This window comes from Antedon mediterranea, chromosome 9 (genome assembly GCF_964355755.1).
Source record: "Antedon mediterranea chromosome 9, ecAntMedi1.1, whole genome shotgun sequence".
NCBI lineage: Eukaryota > Metazoa > Echinodermata > Crinoidea > Comatulida > Antedonidae > Antedon > Antedon mediterranea.
This window is the reverse complement of record NC_092678.1, coordinates 6,860,271-6,876,498: the sequence shown is the minus strand read 5'-3', so window position 1 is coordinate 6,876,498 and position 16,228 is coordinate 6,860,271. Positions and strand designations below refer to the sequence as shown.

The 16,228-nt window shown below is 33.4% G+C and overlaps 1 protein-coding gene across 1 annotated transcript in view; it reads left to right on the top strand.

The window, feature by feature from the left end:
* The window catches only part of LOC140059034 (actin-related protein 2/3 complex subunit 4), a 30,827-nt gene that overhangs the window by 2,148 nt on the left and 12,451 nt on the right, over positions 1 to 16,228 (top strand). Inside the window, exons 2-4 of the mRNA XM_072104850.1 lie at positions 2,251 to 2,369; positions 9,246 to 9,357; positions 10,721 to 10,816. Coding sequence (XP_071960951.1) covers positions 2,251 to 2,369; positions 9,246 to 9,357; positions 10,721 to 10,816 — 327 coding nt within the window. The remainder of the gene's footprint in view (positions 1 to 2,250; positions 2,370 to 9,245; positions 9,358 to 10,720; positions 10,817 to 16,228) is intronic.

The window sequence follows — 16,228 nt, the reverse complement described above, 5'->3', positions numbered from 1 at the left end:
GAACGCAACTATTTACTCTTAATAGAGTCCTGTGAGGCCTCCGTACTTTTATCGGCAGGCCTAGCGATGATTTTCGAGAAGCTAGCTGGCGATGTATTTCCGAAGGGTGCTCAGTATTAATTGATTAAAAATAGTTTTAAATAAAAAATTTTCGATTTTTTACAATTTTATGATTGCAGAATGTTGTAGACAACTCGTGAGTAGGTTGGATGAAGATTTTGAGTAATTTTAAGGGGTGGGTACGAAACTGCATTAGCGCCACTGATGTTAGTATGTTAATAACTTACTTCTGTGATTTTAAACTACATTGTATTGAATGGGCCTTTTTTAGTAGTAAATTTGATCCATCACAGAGTACTGTACGGGAAATATTGGAGCTGTAACTTAGGGGTATTGCTAAACTGCGCAAACACTGCGCAAACAACAAAAAAAGCTGCGCAAACCTCCTTCAAACCAATTAATATTTATTAGAACACAACTAGAACTATATAGGGAGACAATTTATGAGAAAAAAAATTTGAAATTCCTTTAAGTTTGCCTTTTTTTTTGTGAAAAACTTCAATTTTTGGGAAAATTACTGATTTCACAGCGCAAAGAACAAAAAAAGCTGCGCAAACCTCCTTCAAAACAATTAATATTGATAGAACACAACTAGAACTATATAGGGAGACAATTTATGAGAAAAACAATTTGAAATTCCTTTAAGTTTGCCTTTTTTTTGGGTGAAAAACTTCAATTTTTGGGAAAATTACTGATTTCACAGCGCAAAAAAAAATAAAAGCTGCGCAAACCTTCTTTAAATCAATTAATATTGATTAAAACACAACTAGAACTATATAGGGAGACAATTTATGAGAAAAAAATTTGAAATTCCTTTAAGTTTGCCTTTTTTTGGGTGAAAAACTTCAATTTTTGGGAAAATTACTGATTTCACAGCGCAAAAAAAAATAAAAGCTGCGCAAACCTTCTTTAAATCAATTAATATTGATTAAAACACAACTAGAACTATATAGGGAGACAATTTATGAGAAAAAAAATTTGAAATTCCTTTAAGTTTGCCTTTGTTTTGAAGGAGGTTTGCGCAGCTTTTTTGTTCTTTGCGCTGTGAAATCAGTAATTTTCCCAAAAATTGAAGTTTTTCACCCAAAAAAAGGCAAACTTAAAGGAATTTCAAATTTGTTTCCCCATAAATTGTCTCCCTATATAGTTCTAGTTGTGTTTTAATCAATATTAATTGATTTAAAAAAGGTTTGCGCAGCTTTTTTTGTTGTTTGCGCTGTGAAATCAGTAATTTCCCCAAAAATTGAAGTTTTTCACCCAAAAAAAGGCAAACTTAAAGGAATTTCAAATTTTTTTTCTCATAAATTGTCTCCCTATATAGTTCTAGTTGTGTTCTATCAATATTAATTGTTTTGAAGGAGGTTTGCGCAGCTTTTTTTGTTCTTTGCGCTGTGAAATCAGTAATTTTCCCAAAAATTGAAGTTTTTCACCCAAAAAAAAGGCAAACTTAAAGGAATTTCAAATTTTTTTTCTCATAAATTGTCTCCCTATATAGTTCTAGTTGTGTTTTAATCAATATTAATTGATTTAAAGAAGGTTTGCGCAGCTTTTATTTTTTTTTGCGCTGTGAAATCAGTAATTTTCCCAAAAATTGAAGTTTTTCACCCAAAAAAAAGGAAAACTTAAAGGAATTTCAAATTGGTTTCCCCATAAATTGTCTCCCTATATAGTTCTAGTTGTGTTTTAATCAATATTAATTGATTTAAAGGAGGTTTGCGCAGCTTTTTGTTGTTTGCACTGTGAAATCAGTAATTTTCCCAAAAATTGAAGTTTTTCACCCAAAAAAAGGCAAACTTAAAGGAATTTCAAATTGTTTTTCTCATAAACTGTCTCCCTATATAGTTCTAGTTGTGTTCTATCAATATTAATTGTTTTGAAGGAGGTTTGCGCAGCTTTTTTTGTTCTTTGCGCTGTGAAATCAGTAATTTTCCCAAAAATTGAAGTTTTTCACAAAAAAAAAGGCAAACTTAAAGGAATTTCAAATTTTTTTTCTCATAAATTGTCTCCCTATATAGTTCTAGTTGTGTTCTAATAAATATTAATTGGTTTGAAGGAGGTTTGCGCAGCTTTTTTTGTTGTTTGCGCAGTGTTTGCGCAGTTTGCGCAGTTTAGCAATACCCGTAACTTAGTTTTTATAAAAGCCTGTCAGTTATTTATTTGAGAGATTGAATTAAAACTTTTTTTTTGTAGTCTGCTACACTGAGACCATACCTGAATGCCGTTCGTTCAACCCTAACTGCAGCTATGTGCCTTGAGAACTTCTCATCACAGCATGTGGAACGACACAATAAACCTGAAGTTGAAGTCAGGTTAGTACACAAACTATAAAATATCTTATTTAAAAGTGAGTGATGCAAGCAAATGTTGTAATTGGGTATCCACCCCTGTATAGATGCAATAATAATTTTAAAGGGTCTTTACGCGGCTATGCGCTAATCGATATGCGCGTAGTGGCGTGAAAATGAAACATTGACGTTTGATTGGATTTTCCGGCGCTGGAAAACTTTTGCAGGAGATTTACTACTTTATCAAAAGATAATGGATGTATTACAGTTTTTTGTGTGATTTAAAAATTATATACGATAATCATCTCAATGTATAGTGGACAGATTACACAAATATCATCACCCCTAAGGGCGCCTTTCGTGTTGAGTACAGCTCTCAGCCATCTTTCCATGAATCAGTAGTCTAGACATAAAAAAAAGTATAAACGTCATGCATTTTTTAATACAAAATACAGTAGAGTTAGTTGAGGACCTAGTGTCATGCCAGGATATCTAAATAAGTAATCAGTAGTCTAGACATGCAGATTAGTGGAGTACAGGTAACACTCATGAATTGTTACAGATTCTATAAAATATAGTAGGTTTTGTAAAAGTCTTAAAGCTCAGGTAAATACATGAATTTAAATTTAATATCTGGTTAATTGTACATAAATCAAATATTTGTAACAGAAATCAAGACGAAAAAACATGAATTTCCCTTAATATGGTCTAATACAAAATTTTGGAAAATTCTGCCATTAAAACCAGGAAGACTTTTTTTCAGTAGTTATAGGTAGTTTAACCTACATTAATGTAATAACATGTCTGGTGACTCCCTAGAAGGTGAAAATGATGGTGGATATATGGTGGATAATTTTTGCTATAGCATGAAAATAAAAATCTGAAGTTGAATAAATATACCAGAAATGTAAAAATCAAGTTATATTACCTATATTTAGTCATCTGATAACATTTTTTACCACACTGTTTATTTTTCATAGTTGAACTGATAAGAAAGTGCTTATTTTCAATTATATCCCAACTATGAAATATAGGGAAACTATAGATCAATAATTATTAGAATGTATGATTAATAGAAATGTTTTAAAGTAATTAGTTTAATTGTTACACTTACAGTATGATTTTTAAACACGAAATTACATGTTATTATTATACTAAAACTGGGGGAGGTGGGGGAGGGGGTCACGACTTAAAGTTCAATGAAGTTACTGTGACCTCCATCCACTCATAAAATCTGTATACTTTAATGGTATCTTATTTATTTATTTTTTGACAATCATTAGAAGAGTGGAAAAATAAAACAAACAAAATGGAAATATGTTAGAAAAAAAATACATAATAGCATCTTTATTAAACTATAAACATACAGTAAACACCTTAATAAAAAATGCCACTCTCAAAAACTTGTAAAACTAAAAGACTCTAAAAGTTTTGTCTAGTGCATCTTGTAATTACGTTCTCCTTTGCAATTTTTTAAAGGTACAGAAAAGGCGTTGTCATTCCCTATCTGGCCTCTTCACTGGAGATTTGCCTCCATAACTAGGATAGAGTCATTTTATAGCACAAGCAGACTTGAACCTCTCACTTTCTAGTCCAATCCCTTTCATTACACTTTCTGAAAGGTCTAACTATGAGCATGCATTAAAAACCCTAGACAGTGTGTCTTTAAATATCAACCCTGTCCAACATAGCTTAAAGCTCTGTCTACACTATCATGTCCATATGGACAAACATGATGATGTCATATCACTACCATATTTGGGCAAATCACATTTTTTCTGTCTAACTAGTTTGGTAGTGTAGGCAGAACTTAACTTCTCCATGATTGTTTCTTCAACAATCATGGTTTTGCCATACAACATGTAGATTGGCAGCCTTAATATTTTGTTGCAAAGAAATATTTCACGGATGATTGTGTCACTGAACTATAATAATGTACAACAAGTTTAGTAATCAGTCCAAAGTCCAATAATGTTTATAACATTATTTTGTGAAACCCAGTTTTTGATGTGAAGAATTTAAACCATTTACATTTGATACTTAGATGTTTATCTTAATGGATTTAGTAAATTTTGCTTTAAAGGAAAGGAACACCCTGGGCTAAATGTGCCACTGTGCTTATAGATAAATGTAATAAAAACATGATTACAATGGTTCAAGGTACAATAGTAAGCAATTTAGTTAAAAAATAGACTTTTAAACGACAAAATATCGGAAATTGAACAGCGCCATTTTGACAGGTTAAGAGCAATTATGTGACGTCAGATTAGGTGGACGCATTCAAGCAAATCCAAGCGCCCATCGTCTTAGTACAGTATTTCAATATGGAAGTGCGGGATATAACCATAAATAAAATCAATTAAATAGCCTAACATACCTAATATTTTCGGAATATGGCTTGGAGTTTTTATAATTCAAAAAATTTGGAACCAGAATATACAGAAAGAGAGTTAGTTTTGCGTCGTGCTGATGAGGAAAAAAGAAGAGAAGAAGAACATTCTCGAGCATAACAAGCCGTCGAAGAATGGTGTACTTTCGGCCAGTGTATCTGTACTGTATGCCTTACTAGGCCTAGAACTCGTGTTGAACGAAAATAAAGTAGACACTGCATCGTCAACCAACAGCCTCCGTTTCGAAGGTTTGCCAGTTAATTCCCCTACCAAATCCCGTTTGAAACAGCTAGGCAATAAAAGTAACAATAGATTAACAATAGCTGAAAGATTTACGAATTGGCTTGCAGAAGAAAAGATCGATCGAAGGTTTGTTTACCAAGCCAGCGCATGCTCATACCGTGTCATCGCCGTCCTGCATGACCGCATGTCGCGTTATTAGCCAATCATATTAGCGGATTCGCTTAGCCAATAGAAGCTCTGAATGCAACCGCGAATCTTAAAATTTTCGTCGGCCGTATCTGACGTCACAAACAGGCTGCCATGAGCACAAGATGGCGATTTTCAAATGTCTTGAAAACAGCTTTAAAATCCTGTTTACTAGAAAACTACAAAACCGATTTAAACATAAATTGTGCTGAATATTAAGTTGGTAGGGTTACTTTTATAATAGTTAGGTAAGATATTAGGGTGTTCCTTTCCTTTAAGGCCCATGATGTATGAATACCGATTCTTGTTGTCTACGTTGAGCACCAATAGACCGTGTCTGTTTAGAACCAACAGTATTGGCACGTCCAAAATTATTCTTGGCCATGTTTTATGTGATTGGATCAGATCCACATAAATCATTAAAAAAAATTGATTAATGGATAATTTAAGTTACTACTGATCAGGAATTTGGAGTAGGAAACATTGTTTGCTACCTAAATGCGTCACAGACATACTGTACAGGTGTTCTAGTACACATCTGGCTACAGTAAGTAAGGTGTGCACTTCTTTCGGAACAGTTGTGGTTACCTCGATGTGTTGGACTATCTTAGCCCCTGTCGTTGTGGACAGCTGTCATACAGTATGACACGTAGGGACCCGTGAAGGAGTGGTGTGGAACAGTTGGTTTGTTGTATGTGTGTCTGCACCTGTACACAATTACGCCCAGTACAGGGGAAGATTCAGGCGCTTACATTTTGGACGTAAATAAAATCACTTCAGAATTTTATTCTTAACTATAAATTAATTAATTGCCATGGGATTGCCGATTGGGAGTGTCATTTCCGGACAATTAATGCAAATCGCAGGTCATTCTCCCAATATTTACTTACTAAACAAAGTGTCATAAAAAAAACCTATTTCCATAATAGAAGCTTTAAAATTGTAATCACTTTTAACTGTGTTAGAGTAGAATTTTATTCCATAAAATAAAAACCTGACATTTTATCGATTTTCTAATACTGTGTAGAATGATTAATTGATCATAGAATTCCAATTGCATTGAACTTTTATATTCATAAATTAAATTGTATTTGACACAAGCAGGTTGGCTGATACTAATTGAAATACTAATGTACAGATACAGTAATTTGTTTCCCTTCTAATTGTAAGAGGATATACCCCTTATTGCAGATTTATTAAGCTTTTCAGCATTTCAAAAACAAGTTTATAATACATGATAAATTCTTGTTATCCAATGACTTATAATATACTAATCATCCTCTATTGAAAGGGTACACAAAATAGCTTTGAAGTACTGTATGATTACCTTTTATACATTGACAGCGTGCTGTAAGTAACTCAAATAAAAAAAATGTCCTAAAAATCAGAATGCTTGTTTCAGGGATGCCATTTACAAAACAAAGTAAAAAAACCTGAAACTGAAAACGTCAAGCAGTACGGCAGCTGGATAAAAGCTGTTACAAAACCTATTTGTACGAGATGATGGACCGGTAACATCTTCCTCTACGTATAGCACGTCAAATACATTATGCATGTGATGGTATTTTAAATAATTTTGCTTTTGTGGAGATTTTAGATAAATTTTCATTTGTTGACAGATTGACTCCTTATCTTTGTTGAAAGCCATACAGTACAGTACATCTTTTAACTCTTTAAAATATCCTTTCCAATCAACTCGTTATTAAATCTGATGACTTGATTACAATGTCTCATTAATGATATCTTATTTCTAAGTATTCTTGTTATTAGAATAAACTTATTTAATGACATTGATTTTCATCCTAATAAACTATAACTTATTGTTTAAATTAATTTTTGTAGGTGGGTTTATATTTGTTTAATAAAAATGATATCAAATTTCATAGGTTTATGAGATTATCGTTAGGGTAAAATTTCACTGCCAGAATTAAGTCGCCTTCTGAACTCTGAATTTATCTTACGTTTGATATTACCGTAATAATGCATTTTTTTTCCTGGTAAAAAACGAGCATGACGAAAAGACCTCAAATATAATGAGCCAATCTTTCTCTTTTTTAAAAAATTGTTTACTACTGTAGTAAATAATGTACTGTATGTATTTATTTTTTTGCACACAAACCCTTGAAAATAAAGTGTGAGGACCTCCAAATATGGTCATGCAAATCGTTTAGGAGCTTATCTGGAGATCCTCAAGAAGTAGATAAGGACGAAAGATTTAACAACTTTAAAACGAGATAGATATTTATATAATTTTTAAATGACTTGTTATTGAGAATTGGAAAAAAATGACTAGTAGTATAAATATCACTTATTTAAAATAATTGTGTGGAATATAAATTTATGGTATACTGAAAATATTTGTATTGATAATTAAATAATTTTTAGTTTAGAGAAACTGCACTCATTTTATTTTTTCTGTGTTGGCAAACGAAGAAGGAACATGTTTGTTATCATTCCATACGCATCAAACAGCAAGTAACTCGCAATTACAGGATGGATATACTATTTTATAATTTATCATGCTTATCAGTCTTATTTGAGGCTTATGGAGTGGTTGAAATAGTCGTGAGTTACAGACCTTGCACTGCTGTAGGTCAGGATTGAACCCAGGATCCAGGGATTGGAAGACAAGCATGTTAACCACCAAACTACAGCTCCACTACAAGCTACACATTGTTAATGTGATTCCTTCTAGTGAAAAGAGTTAAAATGAAAATAAGATTGGAACAGTAAATGTGCCGACATGTTTTATCTAACAAACATACAGTACTGCTTTACGACGTTGAAACACCGGTGCTCGTCAGATCACCGAAGTTAAGCGACGTTGGGCCTGGTTAGAGCTTGGATGGGAGACCATCTGGGAATAACGGGTGCTGTATACGGAGCTGGGGTCCCGTTAAGCATTTGAAATCAGCACTGCTGACTTTTATGGCAGCCCCTGCATCTACAGTAGTATCTGCCTCAGACCTCTGGTCAAGGTGGGCACTGGACGAGAGAAGCCCTTGATCAATGTTAGGACCAATCAAGGTGCTTTAAACAGTCCTGGCTTTGTTTGTATCAAACCTGTTAGTGGCGGTAATTATCGCTGTTGGTTTCGATTAAAAAAATTAAAAAAATTAAAAAGTACTGTAATGATGAAATGATGAAGGACTTGTTATAAACAAAATAATATTTTAGCTTTATTATGTTGGTCCAGGTGGGTGGTTGTTACTAAGATTTGAATTTTGGGCTGAAAAATAAAAAGTTAGCAGAACGCTGATTTAGATTATAGACAATGGAGTGAACCTTTCATGGTACCGACATGTGCACCCAAACAAGCCTAGGTAGGTGATCTTGATGATTTTCATCGGAATATTAAGAAAAAAAAAATTAATCTATTGCAAGAGTTCAATTAAACGGCTGTTGTTAATACAATAACTTTGTCAGTAGAGGAATCATACCATTGTAATAAAGTGCTCTGATCTCCAGTAATACTCTTAAGTACACGTTTAAAAAGGCGGCCTTCTTTTAAACTGGACAGACATGAAACAAGTATAATTTGCATTTTTAACAAACATCACAGTCATTACATCAACTATAATGGAAATTATCAATGTTTTACACAATTTATCCGCTGTTATTTGACAATTGGGAGTTACCCATTGTCGATGTTTGCTATAAAATGTTTATAAAACAAGCAGTTTTATGAAACCCATGAGAAAAAGAAACAATTGTGACACAGTAGTGCCGACAATAACTTTTCACCATAGACCAACACATTAAGATTTTATTGCTGTATTTTGAAGTACAATATTCTGAATCCAAAAATAAAGTATTACAATTCTTGATTTCTCCAGAAACCTTGAAATTTCATCCAATCTTCTGATCTCCTAATCTCAAATAGTGTTGACGTGTAACCCCCCCCCCCCCTCCCCCTCTACTCATCTTGAAAAATGTACTAGGTTTTACTGTAGTTGTGTACCCTGGGCCACTCACTCACTTTGTGGCGCATTCAAATATTTTTATATACTTGATGAGTATAAATCTGTGTTTTGCATTTTTGTCAGGCTTAATAGTTATAAAATGTTTATGATGTTTTCAGGAGTAGTAAAGAGCTTTTGCTGCAACCACTTGTCATCAGTCGTAATGAGAGGGAGAAAGTACTAATAGAGGGATCAATCAATTCCATCAGGATTAGCATCGCTGTTAAACAGGTCAGTAAACCTTGTTTACCAGGTCAGTTGGACCATGTTTAAACAGGTCAGTATTCCTGTTGTTTAAACTTCGCAGTAAACCTTGTTGAAACAGGTTGGGTAAACCTTGTTTACTAGGTCAGTTGGACCTTGTTTAAACAGGTCAGTATCCCTGTTGTTTAAACTTGTCAGTAAACCTTTTTGAAACAGGTCAGTAAACCTTGTTTAAACAGGTTTAGTAAAACCTAGTTGTTTAAACATGTCAGTTCAAATCTTGTCATTAATTGGTGTTTAAACAGGTCAGTAAATGGTGTTTAAACAGGTCAGTAAACCGTGTTTAAACAGGTCAGTAAACCCTGATTAAACATGTCAGTAAAAACCTTGTCAGTAAACCCAGTTTATACAGGTCAGAAAACATTGTTAGAAAACATTTTTTAAGCAGGTTAGAAAAAATTGTTTAAACAGGTCAGACAATTTCTAGGAATAAGGCCTGTTTTTCATTACCTAGTGAATTTAGGGCATCTGCTTTATGCGCATTTTAATAATTCAGCCAAATCCTTTTCTGTGACAAATTCAAGTTTCTTTCAAAGAAAGGATTAGTTTGAACTGTTTAATACTTTTTTTAATGTAAAAGAATTTAGTTTGTATTTTTTTTAGCTGCATAGGCATAATTCATTACTGTAATGTATTACTGTAGTAGAAAACAATAAGAAGGTACAGTAGTGCACATTTTTATCTGCGAAATTATTTTATTCCCACAAATAAATTTATTAACAGACTTTCGAAAGTCGGAGATCTGGTACTGAGCAGTCTTTAGCATAACAAATAAACTGAAATTGCATTTCCTCAAGAACTACTTGTTCTAACTTTTGTTAGTTGATACAATTAATGTTATTCTGTTCAGCATTTTTTTAGTTTTTAGTAACAACATTTGTGTCATTGTTTGTGATTCTGTAAAACATGCATCTCTGTAGTAAAGTGGTACGGCCCTGCATGGTTAAGGCACTGTCTCGGATCTCAGTAGTAAAGTGGTACGGCCCTGCATTGTTAAGGCACTGTCTCGGATCTCAGTAGTAAAGTGGTACGGCCCTGCATGGTTAAGGCACTGTCTCGGATCTCAGTAGTAAAGTGGTACGGCCCTGCATGGTTGAGGCACTGTCTCGGATCTCAGTAGTAAAGTGGTACGGCCCTGCATGGTTAAGGCACTGTCTCGGAGATGATTAAGATCAGCTGATAAGAGTGCACTAATATTGTACAATTACAATTTCCTCAGGGTTTATATTAACCCAGATTAATGGTAATTTTCCTGATACTACAGTATATTACCATTCAAGAAATAATTAAGTAATTGTAATTCTAATTAATTCTTTTATTTGATATTCAGGCAGATGAAATTGAAAAGATATTATGTAGAAAGTTCATGCGATTTATGATGATGCGAGCCGAAAACTTTTTCATTTTAAGAAGGAAGGCTGTGGAGGTTAGTAAAACAATTTATTTTTTAAAGACTGTACATACTGTAAGCCCTTTGACACTTGGAATTTGACATTTGGTTCCCATACTGCTCCACATACAGGAATCATGCGTGGCAACTTGCGGGATGTGCAGTAATGCATAAAATGTATGTCCCGCACAAAATGTTGGAAAGTTAAAGCTGGTCTCTCCAGGAGACTTTTCTCCAAACTGTCATAAAATAAAAGATGAGGTAATTAGAGTTCTGGGCCTGACCAGACTGAAACTGACCCATGTATTAAATTTGTGTTATTTTTAGTTGCATGCAACGCGACTCTGAGCTCACTATGTCGATCGGTTGGTCAGTAAACACTAACTTGAGCACGTGACTGCAGCCATGTATATGGCCTTGTTTTTTAAGATGTGGCAAACAAAAAACAATTCAAAATGCTTGTGAAGTCTTCCAGTGTTGCTAACTGTTTTTTTTGTATGGCTAAATGATAGAAATAGGCTAGCATGTTTATGGAACATATCTGCAGGTCCTTTTTTTAAATCTAGATACTAATAAATGCTGCAGATGTTGAAAACGTTCAGTCTGACAATCATACTGTACTCGTCAAACAATGTTTTATCAAACATGACAGCATGCCTCAAAGTTAGATGATGAATCAACAGAAAGACTTAATAAACATGCTTTAGGCTATCAATTTGACCTATCCAACCTCTGTTATGTTTCACTGTATGTTGTTAGCCTTTATTGCATATCTAGACATTGTGATTTCATGTACTATTTGACTTTTCAGGACCCATGCTTCAAATAAAATTCAAAATTCTTTAATCATTCCACACGGGGCAATTCAAATAAAAAGGTCTGAATTAAAATGATCTTACTACAAGATATACAGCAAAATACACAGTACAATGTAACAATTTAAAGAGTCGGATTGCCACTGGCAAAAACTAATTTCTTTTCCGGTTTGTTCTACATGCCGGGCATCGAAACCGAAGCCCATGATGCATGAGCTCGAAATCACTGAACAAGGCATGGTTAACATTTTTTAGAATAGCTCTACTTTTTTCTAGCGTTTGCATATGTCACAGAAAGAAGATAAGCTAAAGTTAACAATTCTTTGTAGTGAGTTTCATATGGCATTAGGTACCTAGGTGGTTTCAACATGCACTTAAAATCCCAAGATGTTTGGTTCAAATCATACACTACTACTTGTTTTTAGTCACGTGCAACGCGACTCTACAGCTCACTAGGTGTGTTGGTTGGTCGGTAAACACTAACTTGAGCATGAGACTGCAGCCATGTATGGCCTTGTTATTGAACCATGTTTCATGAGGGTAGCCCATCCTGCAAAGCTGGTCATTTGGACCCCCGACAATACACATACACACATTTACACAGAATATTTTATATCCCTACATTCAAGTAATGATAACATTAACAGTTGGCACTGTACAAGCCCATGTGAATGCTAATTACTTTGTGGATTAATCCAGTATTTTAGAGGGGTGTTCAAGGAACTTTTATCTTTATAATAATACTCCTTTGGGAGAACACAGGCTGTTGTTGATTTATCCAGGTAAGCGGTAAACGTTCTTTTTTATACTGGATGACCTCTTCACCAGAAGACCACAATCAGCACACCAGGAGACGATCTCTTCCACTTTCGAAAAGGCTACTAAAAAAATGTTTGTGCATATCTGCAATGTATACTGTAGGACGATGGTTTTACATCCTTATCCGAAAGGACGAAGTAACATAATATGTGATGGTACTTTGCGCAACCAGCAAGACGTAACGAATATGGAAAAGGGCCTGGTTTTGCTCTCCTAGAGGCCTTCTAATACTGGGTAGTTACATTGGGGATGCCCATGCTCTGGAACCATTTAAGATCTTGGACCCCCTGGTTTAAGCCAGTGTGTGCTCATAGCTGTTACGCCACTATATACAGTAGGGGCGATCATAGTGCGCAGTGAAAGATATGGTATAATTTTTCTCTTGTAATGCCTTCAGTACTGTACTTCCTATAAAAATAAATCTTCTTTAGTTTGTCTCAACTTTGTAGTATTTTTATTGATGGTTTCATAAAAATACCGATTCTTTCAAAATGCCCTTCTATGTGGTCTAGTTGTAAACTGTACTTTTAAAATTTGCAATTAACACAGACTAGGATATGTGTAGTACAACTCTCAAATGATTTAATATAAAAGGATTTTTTAATGTATTAGGACAAAAACAATAGAATATAAAAATATAGTTGTACTATAAACAAGAAATATTTCTTACAAAAAACGCTGCTCGCTTATTGAAAAATATTTTTTATTTCAAATGTTTTTGAATGTGTCATTTTATTGTCACATAATAGATAGTTATTTTACCTGAAAAAATGTAATTTAAAGCAACAAATACTTAATTGTCTGTCAGACAATGGTTTTTGGGTTTCTTTTCATTTTTTATATGTGAATAAATATTACTTTTTTGTTACAGAAGTGAATACTCAATTTCTGTCACTTTAGTTAATTTTATTGCTAAGGTCAAATCTGGGGGTCACTTCATCACCCTAGATATTTCAATTGTGAAGTATCCTATTACAAACACAAACTTTAATGGACTGTTTCGATAACAATTCAATGAATATCTGACACTGACAGTGAATATAGGGATTTGTAATTTTAGCATGACATGTCCTAATAGACTCTTTCCCAGCCGTTTTTTGGGTCTACTGTAGCAGCTGGAATCAATAAATCATAGTGGAGTTTCCATTTTCACAAAACTGTCTGTCCTTAGAACTATAACTGCTGCTTGCTTTAGCTTCTGATTGAGTAGTCCTAATGGGACGTAGCGGGCTAGAGCAGCAGCGTGAAAAAGTACAAAATGCCATACTTCCTCTTGGGTAACATTTGTGTTTAGGGGTTCATGTCAAAATTATTCTGCTGTGGTTACTGCAGTAACTATTTTACTGTTTAAACTTTATTTTTAGCAAGCATTTTTTTGGGTGATCAACACACTGTTTAGGACAATGACTGCCCTATATACTTCTACATTGAAACATGTACTAAAAAAATGTATTTTACTAAAATGTTAATAAAAATATTATTTATTTTTTTTATAATGATAGTATTGCTGTTTAAGGTTGGGGAAGGGGAATGTTTTAACTTTGAAAAAAGGTTTTGAAAAAATGAAGAAAACAATCCTGAGATACTGTAGTATTCTGTATTTCTCAAATTGGGCAGTAAAGAACCATTCACCCTAATAAGTATAATATTTCCCTTAAATAGTAGTATTTCACTTAACTCAAATAAATACATGTAAGTATTTTCCTTCAATTGTATTCACTTAGATTTTGTTTAAAGTTTATTAAAGGGTAAGTGTTTCCTTTCGTGCGAATGGTGAATACAGCCACAGGTCTCTCCACAATTCCTATTGCAGCTTCTAATATCCATGTTTTTTATCTCTTTTAATCCATGTAGTCATTGAGATCAATGTTAAAAAGGATTTCTAAATTTAGACTCATGATAAATTAACTAAAATGTTTCCTAAACCATGATTCACCGAATTTAAACTCTGTATTAATAATGACTTGATTGGCATTTAAAGATATCATTTGACTGATGATTGCCAAGTATAACTATTTATGGTAACATTTCATAAGCATAATATTCTCCTGAGTGCGTATTATTTATGTTTACGATTTATAGTAACGTCCACTAGCTTACAAAGTCATTAAATTATATTATCTGTTGTAGGTAATGAGTAATGTAACTTGTGGTCATTTAATATTTTGCAACAATTACAAAAGATTTCTGGCTGCAGTACACAAATCTCGGTGGATATTGTTTTATAGTTTTGCAATATGTCATGTGTATAGTTAGATATCGTTAATAAATCAAAGAAATTTGAAATTTAATATCATTATTTTAGTGCCTTAATGATTGATAAATCATTGTTGTCGTAGTGGATGCCATCATGAATGCCCTTAAATAAATACGTTTAATGATAATCGTGCAGTAGTGTCAAAAAGAGAGAGATGAGCAGAAAGATAAAACGTGAAAGTTTGTAGTGCCGAAAATTAATGATACCAAAAGGTTAATGGGGGTTGCAAGGTGATACTACAAATTTCATGAGGATACTCAAAAAGTTAATAGGGGTGCAAACAAAGTTAATGGGGGTGCCAAATAGATGCCGAAAAATGACAGTGCCAAATTATTTTGTGGTGGCAAGATGATACTACAAATTATATAGGAATTAACAAAAAGTTAATGGGAATTCACAAAAAATTAATGGGGATGCACAACAAGTTAATGGGGTACACAACAAGTTAAATAAGGGGTGCAAAAGAAGTTTAATGGGTGTGCGGGAGATGTGTGAAAACCAGTTGAAGAGATTCTGAAAACCTACCTAAAAATGTTTTTGTTGAATATGTTTGCCTTTTTAATGTTGCATACTATTTTTTCAGTTTGACAAAAAATGATTTACCTAAAAAAACTGTAATTTAAAGATGTATTGTCCCTTGAAACACAAAAAATGAACAAAAAAAATATTCTAAATTTAAATTGGCCATATCAAAGTAATATTAAAGTTATTCACTTTAAGTCGAAAATTCGAGCCAAAAACAACAGTTTACGTAATTAACAGGTAAATTAATTAGATTACATTTCGTCTGAGAAATCGTCGCAAGCGAAAGTAAACAAAGATTTCAAACCATGAGTATGCATTATGCATGATGCTAATTAGGATTGTTTACAACTCATCACGGTTGAGAAGGTGTTTTCACACAGATCGCGAGAAAGTTTTATGATTATGCATACTGTACAGAGTAGCCAAACAAGCGCATTGCATTATGGGATATGTTTTGATTGAAAACTTTGACTGGAAGTCAAAGTTATTTTTTGAACAAAAAAACATCTGTATTTCGGTTAAATTATTTTTTTTTTTACTAATTTTTTGTGAAAGTTAATAACTATTATGATACTTCAAAATGACCCACTTTTTTTCGAAATTAAAAAACAAAAAATTTGTTGGGAATTAGTCAAAGGGACAATACATCTTTAAAGCAAAAAAATAGTTAGATTGTCTGTTTTTTTTTTCAATCTTGATTTTTCATTAGGGGAAATACATCTTTTAATTATTCAACACGGTTTGTTTTTAACATGTGGCATTGGAATTTTTAATAGTGCATATTTTTTCTGAGGCCATTTCTTTTTATGTGGGCAGGCAACAACTTTGCATCTAATCTAAGGAGGAGGCAGTCAATACTAAAACCAAAAAAGGAGACACTTGTCACACACTGTACCTCTTTCAAACTCGAGTATATTTCAAACTCGAGTATTTTTCAAACTCGAGTATATTTCAAACTCGAGTATATTTCACATACTGTAACAGTCCAATTTCATATGATCGCGTCATCTAGGTTTCCATTTTGTAAGCATG